This window comes from Macaca thibetana, chromosome 2 (genome assembly GCF_024542745.1).
Source record: "Macaca thibetana thibetana isolate TM-01 chromosome 2, ASM2454274v1, whole genome shotgun sequence".
Classification (NCBI taxonomy): domain Eukaryota; kingdom Metazoa; phylum Chordata; class Mammalia; order Primates; family Cercopithecidae; genus Macaca; species Macaca thibetana.
The window spans coordinates 102,087,947-102,113,485 of NC_065579.1; the positions used below are offsets into that span (position 1 = coordinate 102,087,947).

At 53.7% G+C, this 25,539-nt stretch overlaps 2 protein-coding genes across 50 annotated transcripts in view; one reads left to right on the plus strand and one right to left on the minus strand.

Annotated features, from left to right (window-relative positions):
- DHX30 (DExH-box helicase 30) overlaps positions 1-12,118 on the plus strand; it is a 196,318-nt gene extending 184,200 nt beyond the window's left edge. For all 5 annotated transcript variants that reach the window (XM_050780722.1, XM_050780723.1, XM_050780725.1 and 2 more), the window contains 16 exons: positions 2,871-3,172; positions 3,610-3,730; positions 4,442-4,591; positions 7,609-7,761; positions 8,074-8,910; positions 9,185-9,260; positions 9,344-9,448; positions 9,693-9,868; positions 10,087-10,293; positions 10,385-10,466; positions 10,540-10,733; positions 10,836-10,995; positions 11,117-11,274; positions 11,376-11,479; positions 11,555-11,694; positions 11,792-12,118. In XM_050780722.1, the coding sequence (XP_050636679.1) occupies positions 2,871-3,172; positions 3,610-3,730; positions 4,442-4,591; positions 7,609-7,761; positions 8,074-8,910; positions 9,185-9,260; positions 9,344-9,448; positions 9,693-9,868; positions 10,087-10,293; positions 10,385-10,466; positions 10,540-10,733; positions 10,836-10,995; positions 11,117-11,274; positions 11,376-11,479; positions 11,555-11,694; positions 11,792-12,045 (3,219 nt within the window). In that variant the 3' untranslated portion in view covers positions 12,046-12,118. The remainder of the gene's footprint in view (positions 1-2,870; positions 3,173-3,609; positions 3,731-4,441; positions 4,592-7,608; positions 7,762-8,073; positions 8,911-9,184; positions 9,261-9,343; positions 9,449-9,692; positions 9,869-10,086; positions 10,294-10,384; positions 10,467-10,539; positions 10,734-10,835; positions 10,996-11,116; positions 11,275-11,375; positions 11,480-11,554; positions 11,695-11,791) is intronic.
- A 545-nt stretch (positions 12,119-12,663) lies between these two features.
- MAP4 (microtubule associated protein 4) overlaps positions 12,664-25,539 on the minus strand; it is a 231,400-nt gene continuing 218,524 nt past the window's right edge. For 35 of the 45 annotated variants that reach the window (XM_050780601.1, XM_050780603.1, XM_050780602.1 and 32 more), the window contains 4 exons: positions 19,528-19,609; positions 17,335-17,447; positions 15,110-15,299; positions 12,664-14,986 (listed from right to left, as the gene is read on the minus strand). In XM_050780601.1, coding sequence (XP_050636558.1) covers positions 14,979-14,986; positions 15,110-15,299; positions 17,335-17,447; positions 19,528-19,609 — 393 coding nt within the window. In that variant the 3' untranslated portion in view covers positions 12,664-14,978. Of the gene's footprint in view, positions 14,987-15,109; positions 15,300-15,854; positions 17,175-17,334; positions 17,448-19,527; positions 19,610-25,539 lie in introns of those variants that run through there. The other 10 variants (XM_050780623.1, XM_050780616.1, XM_050780607.1 and 7 more) reach the window with 3 other exon arrangements.

Consider the following 25,539-nt stretch of genomic DNA (forward strand, 5'->3'; position numbering starts at 1 on the left):
TTTTTTTTTTTTTGAGACGGAGTATCGCTCTGCCGCCCGGGCTGGAGTGCAGTGGCCAGATCTCAGCTCACTGCAAGCTCCGCCTCCTGGGTTTACGCCATTCTCCTGCCTCAGCCTCCCGAGTAGCTGGGACTACAGGCGCCCGCCACCTCGCCCGGGTAGTTTTTTGTATTTTTTTTAGTAGAGACGGGGTTTCACCGTGTTAGCCAGGATGGTCTCGATCTCCTGACCTCGTGATCCGCCCGTCTCGGCCTCCCAAAGTGCTGGGATTACAGGCTTGAGCCACCGCGCCCGGCCCATGTGTCTATTCTTAATAGACGAACTTTAGAATTGGTTTGTCAGATGCTTAATAAGAAGCCTCTGCAGACTTTGATTGAAATTGTGTTCAATTTATGGATTAAGAGGTTTTTGTCTCCTCACACATAAAAGTTCTATCATCCAGGAACGTATATCTCCCTGGATTTACATCCTGTTGCCAAGTTGTATGCTTAGTCCTTACCTTTCTGACCCACCGTAGTTCATCTTAGGTAGGTGATGGTTTTTGTTACTGTTGTGAATAGAATTTTAAAAATTAAATTTAATTATCTCAAAAGCCCAAGAAGAAAGTTTTAGGAAGGCAGGCCGTGGTCACTCTCCAGCTTGTCATGAGTCGGGTGGGACTGAAAGCTCACTGTAGAGAGGTTCCTGGCCCGTGACCCCTGCCATCTGCTGTCACATGGACCTGACATTCACCTGACAAGCCGTGTTTTTGTCGCCTTTACCACTCCCAGTGGCAGCTCCTGCAACCTATGCTTTCTTCGCATTTGCTCCTGTTCTCTCAGCTGCTCACTCATCTCACTCACGTCTTTGTTCCTTAGACCCTGGCCGTCTGCATTTCTCTTCTGCCACTTAAATTCGTGTTTTCCTTTTTTTTGGAGATAAGGTCTTGCTCTGTCACCCAGGCTGGAGTTCAGTAGTGTGATCATGACTCACTGCAGCCTCGATCTGTAGGGCTCAAGTGATCCTCTTGCCTCAGTTTCCCGAGTCGCTGGGACTGTAGGCACACACTACCATCCCTGGCTAACTGCCTCTTATATTCTGAACTGCTTGAGGGCAAGCACCAGGTCTTGTCTCTCCTGCTGATGCTGGTGGCCAACATGTTGCTGTGTACATGCTAGAGACTTAAGCAATGTTTAATTTATATTTTCTGTAGAAAAGCATGAAGCTGTAACACATTTAAAATCCTATATTTGTATAAATAGCTTTAACATTTCAAGTTATTTCTCTAGAATGTATTCCTAACATAGGATTCTTATATTCTGTCTCTTTTGAGTTGGAGTTTTGCCGGAGGTTCGCTCTTGTTGCCCAGGCTGGAGTGCAGTGGTGCGATCTCGGCTCACCACAACCTCTGCCTCCTGGGTTCAAGCGATTCTCCTGCCTCAGCCTCCCGAGTAGCTGGGATTACAGGCATGTACCACCACGCCTGGCTAATTTTGTATTTTTAGTAGAGACGGGGTTTCTCCATATTGGTCAGGCTGGTCTCAAACTCCCGACCTCAGGTGATCCACCTGCCTTGGCCTCCCAAAGTGCTGGGATTACAGGTGTTAGCCACCATGCCTGGCCTTCAGGATTCTTATAAGAATATATATAACTTCTTATAACAGAAGTTATGTCTGTTTCATGGTGTGGGCTATATAGGTTTTTTTTTTTTTTTTGTGGAGTTAATCTCTATTGCTCAGGTTGGAGTACAGCATCACCATCTCCACTCACTGCAACCACTACCTCCTGGCTTCAAGCGATTCTCCTGTCTCAGCCCCCCGAGTAGCTGGGATTACAGGTGCCCACCACCATGCCCAGCTAATTTTTGTATTTTTAGTAGAGATGGGGTTTCGCCATGTTGGCCAGACTGGTCTCAAACTCCTGACCTCCAGTGATCATCCTGCCCGGGCCTCCCAAAGTGCTGGGATTACAGGTGTGAGCCACTGTGCCTGTCCGGCTATGTATTTTTTTTTTTTCTTTTTTTTTGAGACAGAGTCTCGCTCTGTCGCCCAGGCTGGAGTGCTGTGGCGCGATCTCAGCCTACTGCAAGCTCCGCCTCCCGGGTTCACGCCATTCTCCTGTCTCAGCCTCCCGAGTAGCTGGGACTACAGGCGCCCGCCACCACACCCGGCTAATTTTTTTGTATTTTTAGTGGAGACGGGGTTTCACCATGTTAGCCAGGATGGTCTTGATTTCCTGACCTCATGATCTGCCCGTCTCGGCCTCCCAAAGTGCTAGGATTACAGGTGTGAGCCACCGTGCCCGGCCCTATGTACTTTTAAATTGCTGTATTTACTGAAGCTTCCTAGGTAACTATGTGAATTTATCTTCTTGGGCTCAGTGTGGTGGCTCATGCCTGTAATCCTAGCACTTTGGGAGGCCAAGGTGGGCGGATCACTTTGGTCCAGGAGTTCAGGACCATCCTGGGCAACATGGTGAAGCCCTGTCGCTACAAAAATTCTCTGGGCTTGGTGGTGCATACCTTTAGTCTCAGTTACTTTGGAGGCTGAGGTGGGAGGGTCACCTGAGCCCAGGAGGCAGAGGTTGTAGTGAGCCGTGATTGTGCCACTGCACTCCAGCCTGGGTGACAGAGCGAGACCCTGTGTCAGAAACACAAAAAACAAACAGTATCTTCTGCTCTCCCATTGCCATGTGGGGTTATTTGTTTGTATCAAAGCTAGGCATCTTTCAGTGTTCCATGCCCAGTTCTGGACTAGGGGCTGAAGTGGGTAAACAGATGAAAAACCATGGCTCCACAACACAAGGGACTTAATGGTGTAGCTGGACATGGGCCAGGCTGACTGAGGTGTAAAGATGGTATGAATCCTTTAAACGTCCCTTTTCCCCTCCAGGGTTGGGGTCTGCTGGGTCCCCGGAATGAGTTGTTTGACGCAGCCAAATACCGAGTGCTAGCTGATCGCTTTGGCTCCCCTGCTGACAGCTGGTGGCGTCCTGAACCCACCATGCCCCCTACTTCCTGGCGGCAGCTGAATCCGGAGAGCATTCGGCCAGGGGGACCTGGGGGCCTATCCCGCTCTTTGGGCCGGGAAGAAGAAGAGGATGAGGAGGAAGAGCTAGAAGAAGGGACCATAGATGTTACCGACTTCTTGTCCATGACCCAGCAGGATTCCCACACCCCACTCAGGGACTCAAGGTACAGATTGGGGATGGGGATGCAGCGGAGGCTGGCTGTGCCTTGACACGGGGATGGGCGAATGTTCTCTGCTAGCTTTCTCTGAGATGGGAGTGCCCTGCCTCACATTGCAGCCTGTGTGTCCCGTCACTCAGTGTGTGTCTGCCCATTCTTGGGGGACAGCCAGCTGTGGTCTTCTATGTGGCTGGGCTTTTGCAGAACAGCAGCACGGAGAACTTGCTCTCTGCTGTCTTATCTATGTGAGGGAATGGAGGGCACAGTCCCCATCCAGTGTGGCTGTGGGAGGAGCAGAGATGCCCGGTTTCCCATCCATTTCATGCCTCCTGGCCTTTCGGCTCCCTGCTGCAGTGCAGTATCCTCACCCTTACATCTCAGAGCCTCAGGGAAATTGGTCCAGGAAGAGAAGATTCTTTCAGCTAAACTTTTGGTCCTCCCAGGGGGAGTTCCTTTGAGATGACAGATGATGACAGTGCTATCAGGGCTCTGACCCAGTTTCCACTTCCCAAGAACCTTCTGGCCAAGGTGATTCAGATTGCAACGTCATCCTCCACAGCTAAGGTGAGTTGGGTCTCCTAGAAGTGTGTGTGGGGGCCATTTACTTGGTCATGTCTGGTGTTCCCCAAAGGCAGGTTTACAGAGGGCTGAGGGGGCCTGTTCCTCCAGCCCACACCTCGGCCAGCTGGTGGAACTCCGGCGTGGAAGGAAAAGCAGTCAGTGTGACAGAATGGAGGTCAAGTCTTAGCAGCACAGGGCGTGGGCTGGGGGCCGCAGGAGCAGAAGACCCATACCTGTTCTGGGCGGTGGATTGTCAGTGGGGAGGGCTTAGAGGTGTGGGTCTTGGTGAGGTATGAGTTTCTCTCTTGCTACCAGGCAAAGGGGCTTCGGTTAGGCAGAGCTTCTGTCCGGGTGCAGGGCCTTTTTGCTCCCGCAGGATGTGCCTGGTTTTTAGCTCATGCTGACAGCTTCAACCCACAGCTGCCACGAAGGTGCTGAGATGACTGGGCTAGGAGGGCAGGTGGTGGAATTGCCCAAGCACTGTCTTCCGCAGTGGAAGTCGAGGTATAGCAGGAGAAGCGAGCCTGGGACTAGAGTGCCCGAGCCCATGGGCCTGCTCCTGGCTATGCAGCAGCACCTCTAGCATGGCTCATGCCGGGCACCAGCTGAGATGGTGGCTCCTTCCGTCTCTGGGCTCCTTGGCATTCTGAGAATGCCCCAAGTCTCTTCCCATTCCCTGCATTTCTGTAACCATCTCTCTTGCCTTCCATGTAGAATCTCATGCAGTTCCATACTGTGGGCACCAAGACCAAGCTGTCTACACTCACCCTGCTCTGGCCCTGCCCCATGACCTTTGTTGCCAAAGGGCGCCGCAAAGCAGAGGCTGAGAATAAGGCGGCAGCCTTGGCCTGCAAGAAACTGAAGGTGAGTCCAGGGAGGTCCTGGGTGTGATGCATGAGAATGTCTTGAAGCTCCCCTCTGCCAGTGGCAAATGGGTCCCATTTTTTAGGAAATGAAACCACCACAGCAGGCCTTTTGCCTGGCACAAAGATAGCTGGTCTGCAGGCCTCGCTTGTAGGCCCTGTGGCTGTTGCCACAGCTTTCCCAGAGCCCCTGTGGAGATGCTTTGACTGTGCCCCAGCCTTTTCCACACTGTTGGCCTGAAACTGGTGAGGCCGGGAGGAAACTTGCTCATTGTTCTGAATAGTATAAAGCCAGGAGGAGCCGGGCCTGTTTTGAGAGGCAGACCTGGTGTCCAGTATGATCCCGGGTTTTGTGGCCAAAATGAATAATGTGACTTGTGACTGCAGTGAAGACTGAGGAAGCAGTCAGCATCAAGGTAGAGACTGTGGCAGACAGCTGGCAGTTCTCTTTCTTTTGACACAGGGTCTCTGTGGCCCAGGCTGGAATGTAGTGGCACGATCATGGCTCACTGCAACCTTGACCTCCTAGGCTTGAGCGATCCTTTCACCTTAGCGTCCTGCATAGCTGGGACCATAGGTATGCGCCACCACTCCCAGCTAATTTTTAAACATTTTTTGTAGAGACAAGGGTCTCACTGTGTTGCCAAGGCTGGTCTTAAAATCTTGGGTTCAATCAATCTTTCTGCCTTCACTTCCTGAAGTGTTGGGATTGCAGGCATGAGCCACAGCTCCTGGCCATGGCAGTTCTCTTTAAAGGGGCTGTGGAGTTAGCTGATGGCACAGTAGTGGGAGGGCGTTGGGATTGTGTCTGACTGCCTGAGGAGTTAGTAATCTCAACCCATGTTGGTGGAGGTTTAGTTTGCAGAACAAGACAGAAATGGGCCTGCTTTACTCTGAATGGTCAGGTGCACCATTTCATGGGTGCAGTTGGCCCCGGGAACCACGTTTTAGTTATAGCTGATGGTCAGGGTTTTTTTTTGAGACAGAGTCTTGCTCTGTAGCCCGGGCTGGAGTGCAGTGGCCGGATCTCAGCTCACTGCAAGCTCCGCCTCCCGGGTTTACGCCATTCTCCTGCCTCAGCCTCCCGAGTAGCTGGGACTACAGGCGCCCGCCGCCTCGCCCGGCTAGTTTTTTGTATTTTTAGTAGAGACGGGGTTTCACCGTGTTAGCCAGGATGGTCTCGATCTCCTGACCTCGTGATCCGCCCGTCTTGGCCTCCCAAAGTGCTGGGATTACAGGCTTGAGCCACCGCGCCCGGCCAGGTCAGGGGTAACAAGAACCTGGAGAAAATGAGGAAGAGGGGACAGGCAGGTGGTGAGATAGAAGGCTACCTGTGACTCGAGGGCAGAACAAGGACTGACTGTAGAACTGGAGGCATCTGAGCTTTGGCCTGACGCACACGCACTGAGCAGAGGCACCTTGGCATGGTGGGGCCTGTCTGGGAAGGAACAAGCTTTGCAGTGGCTGGAGGGCCATTTGTCAGGCTGGTGGGTAAAACCCATGAAGTCTGGGGAGAGGGCGGAAGCCTGTTCTTGCAGCAAGGAGCTTGTGTTGGCACCTCCTGCGGAACGAGGACCAGATTCCTGTCCTTGAGGTCCTAACAGCTGATGGTGCCAGCGTGCCCAGAGGCAGGGGGTTGGCCCCTGTTGTGGAAAGACTTCTTTAAGGAGGAAGTGTTTGATCTGGGCTCCGAAGGGCGAGCAGAGTCCAGACATTAGAGGTGACAGGAACACAAGACTAGTTTTACCCACGTGCCTGAGGTATTGGAATGCCATGTTTTATCTCTGGCGAGGTGGCTTTAGGTATGTAAGGAGGTAAGACACAGTGTTTTCCTTGCAGTGGCTTGTTTGATCAAGTTGCATTATAATCAACATTTATAGGAAACTCCACGTGTATCTGTATATGATGGGGTTACAGATGGGTCAGGTGCCATGTAGGGACTAGGAGGTGGGATGGAAGGATTGGGGGAGGAAGGCTTTGATGAGGCAGCAAAGGAAGAGGGAGTCTGTGGGGTGTATTCTAGCGTCATTGAGGGCCTGGTCTGGCTGGTCCGAGGGTACACGTTGGGAATTCACGGAGGTGACAGGGGCCTATTGTGGTGTTGGAGGGGCTCTAGTCGCACAGTGAGTGGTTTCTCCTCAGGGCCTTCCCCAGACGTAGGGCTGTTCTGCTGTGACACATCACGTTTAGCTTTTCTTGAATTAACTTTATTATTATTTTCTTCGAGACAGAGTCTTGCTCTGTCGCCCAGGCTGGAGTGCACCATCATGATCTCCGCTCAATGCAACCTCTGCCTTCAGGGTTCAGGTGATTCTTGTGCCTCAGCCTCGCTAGTAGCTGGGACTATAGGTGCTGGCCACCCGCCCGGCTTTTTTTTTTTTTTTTTTTTGAGATGGAGTCTCGCTCTGTCGCCCAGGCTGGAGTGCAGTTGCACAATCTCAGCTCATTGCACCCTCCGCCCCTCCAGGTTTAAGCAATTCTCTGCCTCAGTCTCCGGAGTAGCTGGGATTACAGGCGCGTGCCACCACGCCCGCCTAATTTTTTGTAGTTTTAGTAGAGGTGGGGTTTCACCATCTTGGCCAGGCTGGTCTTGAACTGCTGACCTCATGATCCACCTGCCTTGGCCTCCCAAAGTGCTGGGACTACAGGTGTGAGCCACCGCACCCAGCTAATTTTTGTATTTTTAGTGGAGACGGGGTTTCACTATGTTGGCCAGGCTGGTCTTGAACCCCTGACCTCAGGTGATTTGCCTGCCTTGGCCTCCCAAAGGGCTGGGATTATAGGTGTGAGCCACTGCACCTGGCCTGAATTAACTTTAGTTCATTTTTTAAAACGTTTATTTTGGTAAGTTTACATTTTCCTAGTTCATAATTTCTCCCTCCATCACCATGTCAGCCAAGATCCAAAATCTCTTAGACATTACTTGGCACAACTTCTGCCTCGGAGCTCCTGAGCTTGTCTGGGCTGGTTTTTGGGGAGCCCTAGAGCATAGACTGAGTCTTGCATGTCTCCCTGCAGAGCCTGGGCCTGGTGGACAGGAACAATGAACCACTTACACACGCCATGTATAACCTGGCCTCTTTGCGTGAGCTGGGTGAGACCCAGCGCCGACCGTGCACCATCCAGGTGCCCGAGCCCATCCTCCGCAAGATAGAGACCTTCCTGAACCATGTAAGAGGCCCTGCATCCCTCATCACCCTTGCCCCCTGGAGTCTGCCTCCGTCTCTTCAGACTGAAGGCCTCTACCTGCGACAGGCAGTAGTACCTCCCCATTCTCTTCACTGAGATTGGGGCCTGGGAGCCCCCTGGCCTCAGCAGCCCAGTCTTGCCCACAAGGATCCCGGGGCAGTCACGGACTAAATTAATCCTGTGCCCAGTGGGTTGGGCCACAACCTCTGACCCAGGCGGATCCTGCAGAGTGGCTGGTTGGGTGGTAATGAGGAATTTCTTTTTCGTTGTTTTGCTTGCCTCCCTGCCCCCCAGTACCCTGTGGAGAGTTCGTGGATCGCCCCAGAACTCCGGCTGCAGAGTGAAGACATCTTGCCCTTGGGCAAGGACTCAGGGCCTCTCAGTGACCCTATCACAGGCAAGCCCTATGTGCCCCTGTTGGAAGCAGAGGAGGTACGTCTCAGCCAGAGTCTGCTAGAACTGTGGCGGCGGCGAGGGCCAGTCTGGCAGGAGGCCCCCCAGCTACCTGTGGATCCACATCGGGATACCATCCTCAACGCCATTGAGCAGCACCCGGTGGTGGTCATCTCTGGGGACACAGGCTGTGGGAAGACCACACGCATCCCCCAGCTGTTGCTGGAGCGCTATGTGACCGAGGGCCGCGGTGCCCGCTGCAATGTGATCATCACCCAACCTCGCCGCATCTCTGCTGTGTCTGTGGCACAGCGGGTCAGCCACGAACTGGGCCCCTCCCTGCGCCGGAACGTGGGCTTCCAGGTGCGGCTGGAAAGTAAGCCCCCGGCCCGAGGCGGGGCCCTGCTCTTCTGCACTGTGGGTATCCTGCTGCGTAAGCTGCAGAGCAACCCCAGCCTGGAGGGTGTGAGCCACGTCATCGTGGATGAGGTGCATGAGCGGGACGTGAACACAGACTTTCTGCTGATCCTGCTCAAGGGCCTGCAGCGGCTCAACCCGGCCCTGCGGCTGGTGCTCATGAGTGCCACAGGGGACAATGAGCGCTTCTCCCGATACTTTGGTGGCTGCCCTGTCATCAAGGTGCCTGGCTTCATGTACCCGGTCAAGGAGCACTACCTGGAGGACATCCTGGCCAAGTTGGGCAAGCACCAGTACCTGCACCGGCACCGGCACCATGAGGTGAGGGACACCCCCATCCCACCCGAGACTCCTGGCCTTTCCTCCATGGATGCCCCTCCTCCCTGGCCCTGGGGCTTGGTGGCCTGGGGCAAGTTACCCTCCCCAGTCCTCAGTTTCCTTGATAGAAACTGAGGACTAACCCCATGTGCGTGGCACGCATGTGAGGATTGGAGTTGATGTCAAGCGGCTCCGTCTCACTGAGTCAGGTGGCTGTGTCCTTGGCATGACCCCTTACCCCGGGGCTGTGACTGTGGCCTCTCTTCCCCCACCCCAGTCTGAGGATGAATGCGCACTCGATTTGGACCTTGTGACTGATCTGGTTCTGCACATCGATGCTCGTGGGGAACCAGGTGGGTGCCTCCCCATCTGCCCCATGCCAGTCCTGGCCACGCTTGCAGAAGCAGCTGGCTCATGCCCCAGGGCTCCTTTGCAGGTGGGATCCTGTGCTTCCTGCCTGGGTGGCAGGAGATCAAAGGAGTGCAGCAGCGCCTCCAGGAGGCCCTGGGCATGCACGAGAGCAAGTACCTCATCCTGCCAGGTGAGAGCCCGGGCAGAGGGACCAGGGACCTTTGGAAACCAGCCTGGCCTCTGTCCTGGGGACTGACCCAACTGGGACTCCGGGGGTCCCGGTTTCTGACCAAGCTGCGGCACTTTTCACTGGGCATAGTGTTTATCTGTACCTGTTTCATCAAAATGGGGTCAAAATCCTTGCCCTGCCCACATTCCAGGGGGGAATTCTGGTGGAAGCAGTGCCCATAACCAGTGTGTGTCTTGCCCACCAGTGCACTCCAACATCCCCATGATGGATCAGAAGGCCATATTCCAGCAGCCTCCAGTTGGGGTGCGCAAGATTGTCTTGGCCACCAATATCGCGGAGACTTCCATCACAATCAATGACATCGTGCATGTGGTGGACAGTGGGCTGCACAAGGAAGAACGCTATGACCTGAAGACCAAGGTGGCACCTACCTCCTGGACCTGGCCAGCCACTGGGGGAGGGACTCCGTTTCGAGGTGGTCTGCAGCCCAGATCTACCTTAGACCTATTTTGTGTGTCTTGAGAAGGCCACGCTTGTGGGGTCTCAGTGTTCCTGATGTTGGGGGCTGGTGAGGGTTACTCAGAGTGGGGAAGCACTGAGGAAGTGGTATCTGTGCTGCTTACCTGCCCCTCCTCCAGGTGTCCTGTCTGGAGACAGTGTGGGTGTCAAGAGCCAATGTGATCCAGCGCCGGGGCCGAGCGGGCCGCTGCCAGTCAGGCTTTGCCTACCACTTGTTCCCTCGAAGCCGGCTGGAGAAAATGGTCCCTTTCCAAGTGCCAGAGATCCTGCGCACGCCTCTCGAGAACCTGGTGCTGCAAGCGAAAATCCACATGCCTGAGAAGACGGTGCGGTGGGGTGGGGCGGGGTGGGGGCTGGCCTGGGGACCAGACAGGTGGGAGGCAGGCTCATGGCGGGCTCTGGCTCTGTTTGTCTCAGGCGGTGGAGTTCCTGTCCAAGGCTGTGGACAGTCCAAACATCAAGGCAGTGGACGAGGCTGTGATTTTGCTCCAGGAGATCGGTATGTAGGGGCTGGGCTGGGCTGGGCCGGGGAGTAGCTCCTGAGGGTGGCACTGACAGCTGAGCCATTGCAGGGGTGCTGGACCAGCGGGAGTACCTGACCACCCTGGGGCAGCGCCTGGCTCACATCTCCACCGACCCCCGGCTGGCCAAGGCCATAGTGTTGGCCGCCATCTTCCGTTGCCTGCACCCGCTACTGGTGGTCGTTTCCTGCCTTACCCGGGACCCCTTCAGCAGCAGCCTACAGAACCGGGCCGAGGTGGACAAGGTCAGTCCTGACTCCTTCCTGGAGCCCTCCACCCACTGCTGTTCTGAGGGGGCGTTGTCTAGCCCCTGCCTGTGACCCGGCTGCCCTCTTCTCCCCTCGCAGGTGAAAGCACTGTTGAGCCACGACAGTGGCAGTGACCACCTGGCCTTTGTGCGGGCTGTCGCCGGCTGGGAGGAGGTGCTGCGTTGGCAGGACCGCAGCTCCAGGGAGAATTACCTGGAGGAAAACCTGCTCTATGCACCTAGCCTGCGCTTCATCCACGGTCAGCTGGGCCCACGCCTGCTTTCCTGAGCCCCTCCCGCCCCTCCCACCCCCACTGAGCTTCTGTTACCCCCAGCCTGTGGCTAGGGGCTGTAGGTTCACTGCACATTCTGTCTCCCTAGGACTCATCAAGCAGTTCTCGGAGAACATTTATGAGGCCTTCCTGGTGGGGAAGCCCTCGGACTGCACCCTGGCCTCTGCCCAGTGCAACGAGTACAGTGAGGAGGAGGAGCTGGTGAAGGGCGTGCTGATGGCCGGCCTCTACCCCAACCTCATCCAGGTGCTGCCTCTGGGAGGGAGTGGAGTTCACCAGGTCCCAGCCTCCTTCCCTGTCTGCAGCTCCTTGCTCAGCCCCACCCATCTTTTCCTCCATCCCTGCAGGTGAGGCAGGGCAAGGTCACCCGGCAGGGGAAGTTCAAGCCCAACAGCGTCACATATAGGACCAAATCAGGCAACATCCTGCTGCACAAGTCGACCATTAACAGGTGAGGGCATGCAGGCCTGGATGGGGCAGCTGGGATGGTCCAAAAGGGTGGCCTCACCAGCCCTGTGTTCCCTAGGGAGGCCACACGGTTGCGGAGCCGATGGCTGACGTATTTCATGGCGGTCAAGTCCAATGGCAGCGTCTTCGTCCGGGACTCCTCTCAGGTGCACCCGCTAGCTGTGCTGCTCCTGACCGACGGGGACGTGCACATCCGCGGTGGGTGCCTGCAGGCCTCCCGCCCACCCCGCTCTGCAGCTGCTCCTCTGGGGCCTGGCCTCACCACAGCTTACCACCATCTTTTCTGTTCCCTCAGATGACGGGCGCCGGGCCACCATCTCACTGAGCGACAGTGACCTGCTGCGGCTGGAGGGTGACTCGCGTACCGTGCGGCTGCTGAGGGAGCTGCGGCGGGCCCTGGGCCGCATGGTGGAGCGGAGCCTGCGCAGCGAGCTGGCTGCTCTTCCCCCCAGCGTGCAGGAGGAGCACGGGCAGCTGCTTGCGCTACTGGCAGAGCTGCTGCGAGGACCGTGTGGCAGCTTTGATGTGCGCAAGACAGCTGACGACTGAGCCCTGCTTCTGCTGGGGCTGTGTACAGAGTGCAAATGTTTATTTAAAATAAAGTTCTATTTATCCCTTGTGACCACTGCTGTCCACTAGGGGCTCCTCTCTCAGGGCCTCCATACACTGGGCCACGGTTCCCCAAAGAGGAAGGAAGGTAGAGAAGAGAGATGCTTATTGCTGGGGGACAGGGGCTGCCTGTGGCCCCAAGTCTTGAGAGAGAAAGAAGGGGGTTAGAACCTCCTTCCTTCGCCAAGAGCAGGAAGCAGCTGTGCTGTTAACCAGCCCAGTCCCCTGGCACAGCTGCTCCTCTGGGTACCCACCACAGGAAGCCTGTCAGAACTGTCACTGTCCTTGTAGTTTTGGACAGTTAAGTAAGTGTCGTCGAGTAGCCCTTTACCAGGCAGACTGGGGGAGAGTTCCGCAGGTAGCCGAGGCCGAGGGCTGTGCGGCACAGTGGTCCTTCCTGTATTCACATCCACAAGTTCATAGCCGAGGGGCTGAATGCTGAGGTCATGGAGATCATGTGCACACTGCATTTCATTCCCTTGATGCAAGGGGGTGAGCTGAGGGCAGGAGGATCAGGGAGGTAGATGCAAACCGAGACACAGAAGCATGGAGCCTGTGTGATGGGACATCAGGCAGCTTTATTTACTCTTAACACTGTTACAACAGAATCACAGACACAGGTAATGGCTGAGCCATAAGCAAATCGGGAAGTACAGAACTGTCCCACCCCAAATGGCTGCGGAGTACACATCACACAGGGCCTCTGGTCCTGGCCTTCTCAGGTGCTCTGGTGTGCAGGATCCTTCGAGGGAACTCTGACCACTCCTATTGTCTTACCTAGAGAGCATGCCACTTGGGCCACCTCCCCCCAACCCTTGGCCAAAGGAGCGAAAGGACCTGGAACCTGTCGTCAACCTCAGCATCCTCATGACCCTGGGACAGACGCAGCAGAGGCAGCAGGTACTCTGGGCCTGTGCTGTTGCCCCTGTGGTGTCTCCTGACTACCCAACCCTCACTGTTTCCTTCTCACTTTCATCCCAGCAGGCCCTTCCTCCTGCTGACGAAACACTGGCTCCCTCATGTTCTGGGCACAGCGGAAGTGTTCTGCACATGGTCTCTATGGAGGAAAGCTAGTCCCCCCGGCCCAGGCAGCACTTCCTCCGTGAGGCCCTGCAGTTTCCTGGTGTGTGCCTGGGGAGCTAGAGACATGGTGCCAAACCTCCGTAAGGCACTGCTACCTCAGAAAGGGGGAGGAGCTGTCAGGCCCAGGACTGCCTCCCTGCACATGGAGAGCAAATCTAAACCTAAGCCAAGACCCCTACCTTCTCCAGCTCCAAGGGATGCCAGGACCAGAGAAGGGCAGAGGTCAGGAGGGGCCTGAGGAGGCCAAGTCTGGGGCAGCCTCAGAGGCAAATCTACACTGTAGCCAGTCCCCTCCAGAGAAGCCCTTGGAATCTTCCAGGCCATTTCACTACAAACTTATGTTTGAATCCTTTATTAGAAACCATGCAAACTTTAATACAAAAAATACAAGTGCAATAAGAATCTTTGTGTCAATACAGTTCCCAGGATTTCTCCTCACTGCAGCCATCCCAAGGCCTAGCTGAGATGCCCTCTGTGGGCCTCGCCTCTCCTCCCTCCCCTCTCCAGTCAGGGCGTAGGGGAAGCAGATGGCCTTAGTCTCATGCCTTTTATTTTTAAATTTCCAGACCTGATTTCCCACTATCCGCATGAGGGTCCCCTGGACATGAGGGCTTGCATGTCCTAGGGTGCGGGTGCCGGCCTGAAGGAATTCCATCTCCTGGCCCTTTCTTGTTCTCCAGCCCTGGCTTTGTATCCTAGGGCTGACCACCAGATCCCAGGGAATGGGAAAGAGATGCCAAAACCAGCCTCTTGGTTAGAAAAGAAAAGCAGCATACACACAACAAAATGGCAAAACCAACCAGTGCACGCTCCGAGAGCCCCTTGTGTGCCCGACCGGCTCACCAGCCACAGCCTCTGCACCCCTCTTCCCTGCTGCACCGCCTCCAGGGCCCTAAGCTGCCCACATCTTCCAGCGGGGGTGGCGTAAGGATCTCTCCGCCCTGTTCCCTCTAACACTTACTGAGGACTTTCATATAGACATGGCTTCAACCTGCAGAACTATTTCGCCAGTTTTTAGGTTATTAGAAAAAAAATAAAAGGACAAAACAAGAAAAATGTGACAGCAGCTAGGCGGGTATGTTAAGCATGGGAACAGTCAGCACTGACCCCCAACTTGGGGCAGGGCAGCAAGAAGGGCCGGACACCACCTGCATGTGGGGGGGGGGCATTCGTGGCGCCAAAGGGAGAGGCAGTGGCTTAAGCGCCACAGTCAGCGTCCTGTCACCACTCAAACTCCACCTCCACTCTTCCCTCCAGGTAGATCCAGGAAGGAGGGAGGGCATGTCAGTTTCTTTTGGGTTTGGACCAAAGAACCAAACAAAGATGACGGTGGAATCTAGTTCTTCTCTCCTAGATCCCAACTTAGCCTCAGCCACCCCAACCCCCTCCCAACCTCCTCTATGGAGCAGTGGCGCAGTGATGGGGCAAGACGAAAGCAGGGAGCTGGGCCTGGGCTGGAGCGTGAGAGGAGGTGTGGGGTGGGGCTGCTGCTGCGAAGCAGGAGGGAAGGCGAGCCTAGCGGGCTGCCCGGCGCCCAAGCGCTCACTGGTCTAGTGGACAGTCCGGGAAAGGGGGCCAAGGACCCGGGAGCCCGAGTTGGGGCCGCCAGGGAAATGTGGGGGGCGGGAGACAATGTCGGCCCCGTGGTCGGTGCGGGCCCTGGCGTTTGCCCGGAACGTCAGCCTGTAGGTCTCAATCTGCAGTGACATGGGAGGAGGGAAGGGAGAGGGGAACAGGGGAGACAAGAGGGGAACACGGGGGAGACGGAAGACGAGACCAGAATGTCATCATTAGATGCCTGGAAAATAAAAGGTTACTTCGTTAAAATTTAGGCCACACTCTAGTCAAAAACAAAGGAGTTTCAATTTGCGGCCAGTGGCAGGGTCCCTGGCTGGCCCTTAGGCCGAGCCCAGCCACTTACTTGTCTCCTGGATCTGGCTGTCCAAGGTCTGGGCCTCCCTTTGGTCACCACTCCCTGACAGGGTGGGGTGGCCATTGAGGCCACTGGCTGAAGTGGGGGCGCCAGCTTCAGGCGCTGCCTCAGAGATGGCCGGCTCCTCCCCAGCAGGGGGGCCCGGACACAGAGGAGCCTCGCTGCCACCGCCCTCAGTCTACAATGAAACAGTGGGGGAGACAGTGCAGGGTCAGTCGGGAGGGGAGTGGGATGGGTGATGGTGGTGGGTTTCACACACAGCCCCCACCCGTGCTGTCCCGGCACCCATTGGCTTAAGGCACAGTCGCTTGGAGAATCCCAGGCAGGTGCCCTGACCCCACCCACCCCACCTCACCTGGGAGACTGACTCCCGAGGGTCAGGAGCAGCTGGGCTAGTGACACTCTCAGAGCCCCTCTGTGGCATGTGAGGCTCTGATGAAGCCTCTCTGAGGGCAGAGGTGCCAGGCCTCAGGCTGGTACCAAATTAGCCATGACAACAGTAAGCAACAAGCCTGAAGGGCAGCCCCCCAAAGGGTGCAGCCCATCCTCCCAAACCCTCCCTGGACCCAGGCCACCCCCTGCACACAGAGTGGGGTCGTCAATAGCTCCCGGGCAGCCCTGCCTGCACATCTGTCTGGTCAGGAACGCAGGCACTGAGGCTTTGTCTGTGCTGGGCACCTTTCTGGGACCAGGGGTCCACGGGAGGCAGAAAGGAGGTGTCCAAGGAGGAGACTGTGGAGGCCCGGAGGGCTTCATAGGAGAAGGACATTTGGGGGACATGGAACACTCAGTGTGAGGAAGGCAGAGAAGAGAGAACAGCTGCGAGAGGTCACTGGGGAGCTGGAAAGCCTGTGTCGCCAAATACCCAAAAAGTGACAAGGCAGAAGTGGTTTCTAATCGGCATAGTGAGAGAAATAGGCCTCAATTAAAAATCCTAATTCCAGAACTAATAAAGAAACGGATATAATATGAATAAGGAAAAGCACACAAGGCTTGGGGTCAGAAAAGCCCAGATGTGAATCCTTGTCCACACTCACTCACTGTGTCCTTGGACAAGAGACTAAAGTCAAGTTAACACCCCGCTGAGATGGGTGCGAGAACGGCATCCTCACAAGGTGTGGGGGGCACGAACTGAGAGCCTGTGGCAGCAAGGACCCCCCAGATAATGGGTATGAGGTAGTATATTGTTGTAGTTTGGATTTGCCTTTCCTTGATGATTCATGAAAAAATGGTTAAGAATGGAACTGTTTAGATCTTTCTAAATAGAACACATTCTAAACTGGATCACACTCTTCACTGAGAGGGAAAGGGAGTTTTTTTTTTCTTTTTGGAGACAGAATTCATGGAAGCTGATCAAGGCTTCAGTCAGAGCATCAGGAGAGGATGGGACAGGGGACAGGCTGGGCACTGGCTGGCACTGGGGAGCAGAGGCGGAAGGGAAGGCCCAGGGCAGCGGTTCCCGGCCCCTCTCCCCAGCGCACCTGAACCCGAGCAGCAGCAGCCTTCCTTGTGCTCGGGGCCTACAAGATGCCGCCCCTCATGGGCCCCCCACCCGCCGATGACGTGGAACAAAGGACAGACAGCATCTTGGCACACAAAAGGTCTCACAGTACTGTGGAAGGAGGAAGGGAGGAAAGAGGAGAGAGGGAAGGGAGAAGAGGCCCAGCCAGTCGCCAGGATGTGAAGCTCTGCCACTTGAGCTCTGTCCCAGAGCCCTGCACAGGGAGGCCCCAGGCAGGCCCTGCAGAGGCAGGCCCCAGGCAGCCTGCTGTCGCTGGCAGACAAGAATGTACTGTCCTGCCTCCCAGCCCAGGAGCGGAGCCTGACATGGGGTGGGAACCCACATTCCCCTCTTGTGTGACAGCTGGAGAGAACTGTGTGGTGCAGAACCCCCGCTCGCCTGGTGGTGGTCTGTGTCCCAGCCCGTGGCCTTCTAAAATGCCTGGATGGGCTCAGTTAGGAAGGCCATGGCTCTCAGGAGCAAGGTTCTGCCTCCAGCTGACAGGTGAGGGGTGGCTGGGCTGGGGCCTCTTCACTTCTGCCTCAGTCAGGACTGATGATACACGATGGGAAAACAGCAATGGTGTGGGTGAAGACATGACTCCTGAAGAGACTGAGGGGCGGTGACAGGTGCCTACCTGTGAGGACCCTGACCCTAGCTGCATAGTCCCCACCCCTCCCCAGCTGTGCCTCCCCAGTGACCCACTCGCTACCTTCACGGCACCTCCTGCAGGTAGGTGGCCCACATTATCAAGGGATCCCACCTTGGCCTGGGCCTTCTCCTTGAAGTTCAGTTTCTGACTTTCAATCTTGACATCTCCTCCACCTGGAACCACAAAGGAATTGGTCACCTAGGGTGGCAGAGGAATATCCCTGCAGGCAAAACCAGGACTGGTGATATGCCCAATCTAGAAATGAGAAAGATGTGACCTGCTTCTGGGTGGCAAACGAAGAACAGTGAACACGTTTGTCTAAAGAGGGCTTCTCTTATCACAGTGAGGCTGAGACAATCTCTCCGTCCAGCCAGTGGGAGTATCTCCAAGAGAAGGAACGCCATCCCTTCCACCACCCCACGCCACAGCCACCGAGCTGCAGGCCAGGCTTGGGCAGGCCTGGGGCTCCGAGCACAGCCTCCGGGACGAAGCCTCTGCTTCTCTACTTGGTATGGGAATGCCCTCCCGCTAACTGGGCCATGCAGTGCTTCTCAGGTACAGCCTCACTGAATTCTCATGAATGCCCTGTCATCACGGCCACGGTCCCTGCTTCACAGCTGGTAAAACATGCTGCAAAAGAGAAGGGACTCACCCAGAGTTACCACCAAACTGGTGATTGACAGGGACAGGTTGTGAAAATTGTCTGAGCCCCTAACCGTATCACACTGTAGCAAAAAGAAGGAATGATAAAAAGGAGAGTGGCCCCGAGGCTGTGCGCTGAGAAAGGAAAGACATGGACCAAGGCAGGCCCGCGGGATCGAGTGACCTCAGGCTAGGACGGGGAGGGAAGGTGGTCTGAACTCAAGCCCAGAGTTCAGAGCTCACTGGCCAGAGTGTGCCCATGAGACCTAGGGGAGGGGTGCGGGATGAGCTGCCGTCAATGAGTACCCAGCCCCTCCTGAGCCCAGCAGCGTGGCTCCCCTTGGGCCCCTTCTCCTATTCTTCCTTCTCCTCTCAGCTCACATGGCAGACCTCCATGCACAGCTTCTGGCCAAGGTCTCCCGGTGTCCCATACTGGGAAACTTAGCCCTGGCAAAATCTAGACCCTAAGTGACTCAGTGCCATTAGAGAAGGAAGTATCTCAAAGGAGTAGATTTCCCAGATAAAAGGGGGAAAAAATGTTTAAGAATGGAATTGTTTAGATCTTTCTAAATAGAACACATTCTAAACTGGATCACACTCTTCACTGAGAGGGAAAGGGAGTTTTTTTTTTTCTTTTTGGAGACAGAATTTCGCTCTGTTGCTCAGGCTGGAGTGCAGTGCCACACTCTTGGCTCACTGCAGTCTCCGCCTCCCAGGTTCAAGCAATTCTCCACAGGCATTCACCACCACACCTGGCTAATTTTTGTATTTTTAGTAGAGACAGGGTTTTGCCACGTTGGCCAGGCTGGTCTCAAACTCCTGATCTCAAGTGATCTGCCTGCCTCGGCCTCCCAAAGTGCTGGGATTACAGGCATGAGAGACTGCGCCCGCCCTGAGGGAAGAGAATTTTGCCTTCACCTTAACTGGCCTGTGGTGGCTAGCCTTCTGGGATACCAGGTCAGCCAGCCAGTGTGCCTGCTGCTGCAGCAATCCTACCCACAAATCTGTTGTAGACCCAGGAACTAGGACACAAGGCTGCAAGGATACTAGCCAAGGCAAGAGCCCAGCCTCTGCACAGTGACTTCCACAGGGCTGCTGGGCCAACCATGTTGCTGGAAGGAATCTGCATTAGTGCAAGTTGCTGAACGCCTCCCATTCTCCTGCCAGGGCTAGTGGCTGATGCTTCACTGGTTGGGAGCATCCTTTGCTTCTGAACCTGACAGGTGGGACCTGAACACTGCTCTCTATACAGCTCCTTCAGCAGTAGCTCCTGTAATCCTCGTTTAAGGCAACCCAGGTTCTCAGCTCAGAGTGCACCGCTTCCCCAGGCCTAGCTCAATAGTGCCACGCACACAGTGGGTACTCAAGAGAATGCCTGTGCGGATGGCTGTCGTAAGAAACTGATCCTCCTCCACTGAGAGGTTAGCACCTGAACTCCCGCTCCCTGACAGAACGAGGACTGTATTGTTTCCACTGCTGTGTCCTGGGTAGTCTTCATGGGACGCTAAAGGCACAGAGATGAAACCCTTGCCAGCCAGCAGGCTGCCCAGCTGGCCAATGGCAGGACTACATACCCTGGGAGTCCCAGTGGGCAAGGGAGGTGCCACTCACCAGGCTTGTGCTTGATGTTAGCCTTAGACCCACACTTGGAGGAGACCTTAGAGATATCCACTTTCTTGTTCTGAATCTGAACCTGAGGAGAAGGACACAAAAGACTCATTCAGAGAGAGGGTGTATTATCAGAGCCAACCCCATGCTACCTTTTAAATCTTCTCCATGTTCAGGGTTTCTCACTCCCTCTGTAAGCTGCTGTCTCAGTCTGTTCAAAGACAGGGTCATCTCCCTAAATACTTACAAGAGCCCTTGACCCACCCTGGCCCTGCTCTTCACTTCTTTTCTTTTTTTGTTTTAGATACAGTCTCGCTCTGTTGCCCAGGCTGGAGTACAGTGGTACGATCTCAGCTTGCTGTAACCTCCGCCTCCTGGGGTCAAGCAATTCTCCTGCCTCAGCCTCCCGAGTAGCTGGGATTACAGGCGTGCACCAATACACCTGGCTAATTTTTTGTATTTTTAGTAAAGACAGGGTTTCACCACGTTGGCCAGGCTGGTGAACTCCTGACCTCAGGGGATCCACCCACCTCGGCTTCCCAGAGTGCTGGGATTACAGGCGTAAGCCACCGTGTCTGGCCTTCACTTTTTTTTTTTTTTTTTTTTTTTTTTTTTTTTTTTTTTTTTTTTTTGAGACAGAGTTTCACTCTTGTTGCCCAGGCTAGCACGATCTTGGCTCACCCCAGCCTCCATCTCCTGGGTTCAAGTGATTCTCCTGCCTTAGCCTCTGGAGTAGCTGGGATTATAGGCATGCACCACCACGCCCGGTTAATTTTGTATTTTTAGTAGAGATGGGGTTTCTCCATGTTGGTCAGGCTGGTCTCGAACTCCTGACCTCAGGTGATTCGCCTGCCTCAGGCTCCCAAAGTGCTGGAATTACAGGCGTGGGCCACTGTGCCTGGCCACCAGCCTTCACTTCTAACCCCACCTCCAGCCAGACCAAACCACTATTTCCACACCCCACAGGCTTTTTCTGTGCAGACCCTGTCCATGCATGCTCCAGACAGCTCTTCTGTCATTTCACCAGGTCCAAACACCAGCATCAAGGCTCCATTGAAATATCCCCTTTGTTCCATCTCAAAACCTTACCCATCAACTCCTCGCCCAGAGAAACCTGGAATAACATACTTACTTCCAGTCCTTTTCAATGCATTTTCCCCTTGGCGGGGGAGGGGGTGGTGTGTGTGTGTGTGTTTGTGTGTGTAATCATAGTATTCCTGCTTAAACCATGTTATAACAATTTTCCCAGCCAGGTGCAGTGGGTCACACCTGTAATCCCAGCACTTTGGGAGGCTGAGGCAGGCAGATCACCTGTGGCTAGGAGTTTGAGACCAGCCTGGCCAGCATAGTGAATCTCTCTCTCTACTAAAAATACAAAAATTTGCATTTAAAGGTGGTGCATCTTGGCCGGGCGCGGTGGCTCAAGCCTGTAATCCCAGCACTTTGGGAGGCCGAGGAGGGTGGATCACGAGGTCAAGAGATCGAGACTATTCTGGCTAACATGGTGAAACCCTGTCTCTACTAAAAATACAAAAAAAATTAGCCAGGCGTGGTGGTGGGCACCTGTAGTCCCAGTTACTGGGGAGGCTGAGGCAGGAGAATGGTGTGAACTCGGGAGGCAGAACTTGCAGTGAGCCAAGATTGCACCACTGCACTCCAGCCTGGGCAACAGAGTGAGACTCTGCCTCAAAAAAAAAAAAAAAAAAAAAAAAAAGGTGATGCATCTTTAGGTCTATAGCCAGGCATGCCCACTGGGTTGCTGGATGGGGATTCCAGCATTCCTATGAGTGGCCCCACTATCCTTCGTAGTGGATAGTGTAGGAGAGCCTGACTTTCCAACACATCAATTCCAAGCAGTGTTACACTGTTCTGGTGGGTTTCGCCACAATCTACTAAATGGTGAGCTACCTTTTTGAGCCCTGTTTTCCTTTCTTTGGTGTCAGGAAATACGGTCTTCACCATGTTCCCAGAGGACAGATATAATGCCACCTGTATTTTTGTATTTGCACCCACAGCCCAAGACCTGGCACAGAATAACAACTACCCACAATCCCCAGCTTGCCAGAGCCATTCTCAGTCTTGCCTCTAAAACTCAGCTCATGCCTAACCCAAAAAACCCACTGTGTTTTCTTCCCCATCCTTCAATGCCCAGCTCAAAGGTGCCTTCCATACTGCCTCACATGGCTCTCGCTTCAATCCGTCTCTTTTTCATATCATCTCTTGAAGGGACACCACCAGGAACTATACCATAATTGCTTCACATGTTTGATAATTACATACAGAGTAGTTACTACAGTGAAAACACACAGCCTCTACTTTGTCTCATCTTTTCAAAAAGTCTGCAATTTTCCATAGACAGAAACTTGTTTCTTTTCTCCTCAATCTATAGTTCATTATACAGATATTTATAGGTATCTCCAAAATGGAAGTTAGGATATAGCACAGATACCTCCTCCTAAGTATGTGCTGACAGCAAATGGAGTCCTGCAGCTACAGAGTTGGTGGTCACACCATTGTGCTTTATCTGGGTTTAAAACAAGGTATCTTGTTATTTGTTAGGGGAAGAAATGGCCAATTCAAGAAGAGGGGGCCATGAAGGCCTCATCCAAACATCTCCCTATCCTTATCCCTCATAAGAGAGGGCATAGAGAAGGGTACTTTTACCAGCCAAAGATCTGGTAGCTGCTTAAACCAACCTAACATGGGTCTTGAAGCAATGGTGACAAGCTCATCTTAGCTGTAACCACAACAGCACATGCAAGAAGTTAACAGAGTCACTCTCCAAGGCATGGGCCCTCACCAAGATGCAGAGTCACACATTTCTTTCTTGTTTTCTTTTGAGACAGGGTCTCACTCTGCCACCCAGGATGAAGTGCAGAGGCATGACCTCAGCTCACTGCAGCCTCAACCTCCCAGGCTCAAGTGATCCTCCCAGACTCAAGTCCCTCAAGTGGCTGAGACTGCAGGTGCACACCACCATGCCCAGCTAATTTTTGCATTTTTTTGTAGAGACGGGGTTTTTGTAGAGACTATAGTCACCAGGCTGGAGTGCAATGGCATGATTTCAATGCACTGCAACCTCCCACTCCTTGGTTCAAGTGATTCTCCTGCCTTAGCCTCCCGAGTAGCTGGGATTATGGCACGCGTCACCACGCCCAGCTTTTTGTATTTTTAGTAGAGCCAGGGTTTCACCATGTTGGCCAGGATGGTCTAGAACTCCTGACTTTGTGATCCACCTGCCTCAGCCTCCCCAAGTGCTGGGATTACAGGTGTGAGCCACCACGCCCGGCCGAGACTCTGTCTTTAAAACAATAACAACAACCCAAAAGTTAGCTGGGCATGCTGGTGCACGCCTGTAATCCTGGCTACTCAGGAGGCCGAGGCAGGAGAATCAATTGAACCCAGGAGGCAGAGGTTGCAGTGAGCCGAGATCACGCCACTGCACTCCAGCCTGGGCCACGGAGCGAGACTTTGTGTCAAAAAAAAAAAAAAATAAATAAATAAAAATAAAGGCCAGTGGCTCATGCCTGTAATCCCAGCACTTTGGGAGGCCGAGGCAAGCGGTTCATGAGGTCAGGAGATCGAGACCATCCTGGCTAACATGGTGAAACCCCGTCTCTACTAAAAATACAAAAAATTATCTGGCCGTGGTGGCAGGCGCCTGTAGTCCCAGCTACTCAGTAGGCTGAGGCAGGAGAATGGTGTGAACTCGGGAGGCAGAGGTTGCAGTGAGCCGAGATCATGCCACTGCACTCCAGGCTGGGTGACAGAGTGAGACTCTGTCTCAAAAAGCAAACAAACAAACAAACAAACAAACAAAAAACCTAGGTAGCCCACACCATGAAACAGATGTAGCTTCTGACATAAGAGTCCTATGTTAGGAATACATCCTAGAGAAATAACTTGAAATGCTAAAGCTATTTATACAAAAATATGATTTAAAATGTGTTACAGCTTCATGCCTGAGCGACAGAGTGAGACTATGTCTCAAAAAAAAAAAAAAAAAAAAAAAAAAAAAAAAAAAGGAGTGGAGACTTGTAGAGTAAAAACAACTTAAGATTAAAAGAGTTGAAGCCTGTATTATAATACATAACTTATTAGTGATATTTTAAATATATGGATCAACATATGCATTTTTTTTTTTTTGAGAGAGAGTCTTGCTCTGTCACCCAGGCTGGAGTGCAGTGGCACAATCTCAGCTCACTGCAAGCTCTGCCTCCCGGATTCAAGCGATTGTTCTGCCTCAGCCTCCTGAGTAGCTGGGACTACAGGCACGTGCCACCACGCCCAGATAATTTTTGTATTTTTAGTAGAGATGGGGTTTCATGTTGTTAGCCAGGATGGTCTCGATCTCCTGACCTCATGATCCGCCTGCCTTGGCCTCCCAAAGTGCTGGGATTATAAGCGTGAGCCACCGCGCCCGGCTACATGCTAAAGTATTAACAAATAAATAATATATACAGGGCTGGCTTCAAAATACTTGGGATAGGCATATATAGATAAACCAAGACTGCTCATGTAGATAGTAAATGAGGTACCCTGTAAAAAAATAGTAAAATGAACAAAAGGTTCATTTTACTATTTTTTCCTACTTTCTACTTTCAAACGTGTGTGTTTGAAAATTCCCACAATAAAAAGTTGGGTTTTTTTGGTTTTTGTTTTTTGAGATGGAGTTTCGCTCTTGTTGCCCAGGCTGGAGTGCAATGGCACAATCTCGGCTCATTGCAACCTCCGCCTCCCAGGATCAAGCGATTCTCCTGCTTCAACCTCCAGAGTAGCTGGGATTATAGGCATGCACCACCAGGCCTGGCTAATTTTATATTTTTAATAGAGACAGGGTTTCTCCATGTTGGTCAGGCTGGTCTCGAACTCCCGACCTCAGGCGATCCGCCTGCCTTGGCTTCCCAAAGTGCTGGGATTATAGGCGTGAGCCGCTGTGCCTGGCCCAGTAAAAAGTTTTAAAAAGCTTAACTGAGCCTCACTCACTTAATAAAGCCCACCACCTCTAGGTTACAGTTCTCCCTCCTTAGGTGGCTACGTGGAGGAGTCTACAATCTGCTTCCAAACATTTCCCCCACACCACCCTGCCTCCACTGTATGCTTCAGCCTCAGGGAACCATGTGCGGCATCTCCTTCATGGGCTGGCCCAAGTGTCCCCTCCTCGGGGACCGCAGAAACCACGCTGGCTCTCTGTGGTCCTAGGAGCAATCACGGCATCACACACCTAACTCTGCTTGTGCTTACACAGGCTGCCTGCCGCTCTGTGAGAGCCTGCAGGCACACTTCAGGTAACCAAAACATGCTGTGGAAGTCAGCTGCCAGCACGTCTCAGCACCCACTACACATGCACAGCCCCTTGCAAGGGTGAAATGGAAACAAAACGGACACAAAATCTTAACTGGGACTAGCCACAGAAGAAGCCACTACATTGGCATTGGCTCATCACTCCCCTCTCTCCACTCCACTGGTGTCCTCCTGGCTCTCATCAAGGGGTATGTCTGTGTGTCTGTCAGGGGCATTTTTGGAGCATTAACTAGGATCCTGTTTTGAGCTTCTCATCCTGGTGGTAACTGCGGTATTTCTTTGTGTATGTGTGTGGGTGAGGAGTGTGTAATGCTGTTCTGTCTGCACAGCAGGTCCTTCCCCCGCCCCTTTTTTTTCAGACAGTGTCTCTCTCTGTCACCCAGGCTGAAGTGCGGTGGTGCCATCATGGCTCACTGCAGTCTCAACTACCCAGGCTCAAGCAATCCTCCCGTCTCAACCTTCTGAGAAGCTGGAACCACAGGCACATGCCACCTAATGCCGCCAGGCACATGTCTGGCTAATTTAAAATTGCTCTGAAACCCAGGCTGGTTTTGAAGAAATACTCCTGCCTAGGCCTCCCAGGGCCACTGCACCTGGCCTTATTTTAAAAGATTGTTTTTGGGACTGGGCACAGTGGCTCTTACTATAATCCCAGCACTTTGGGAGGCCAAGGTGGGTGTATCACTTGAGGTCAGGAGTTCGAGACCAGCC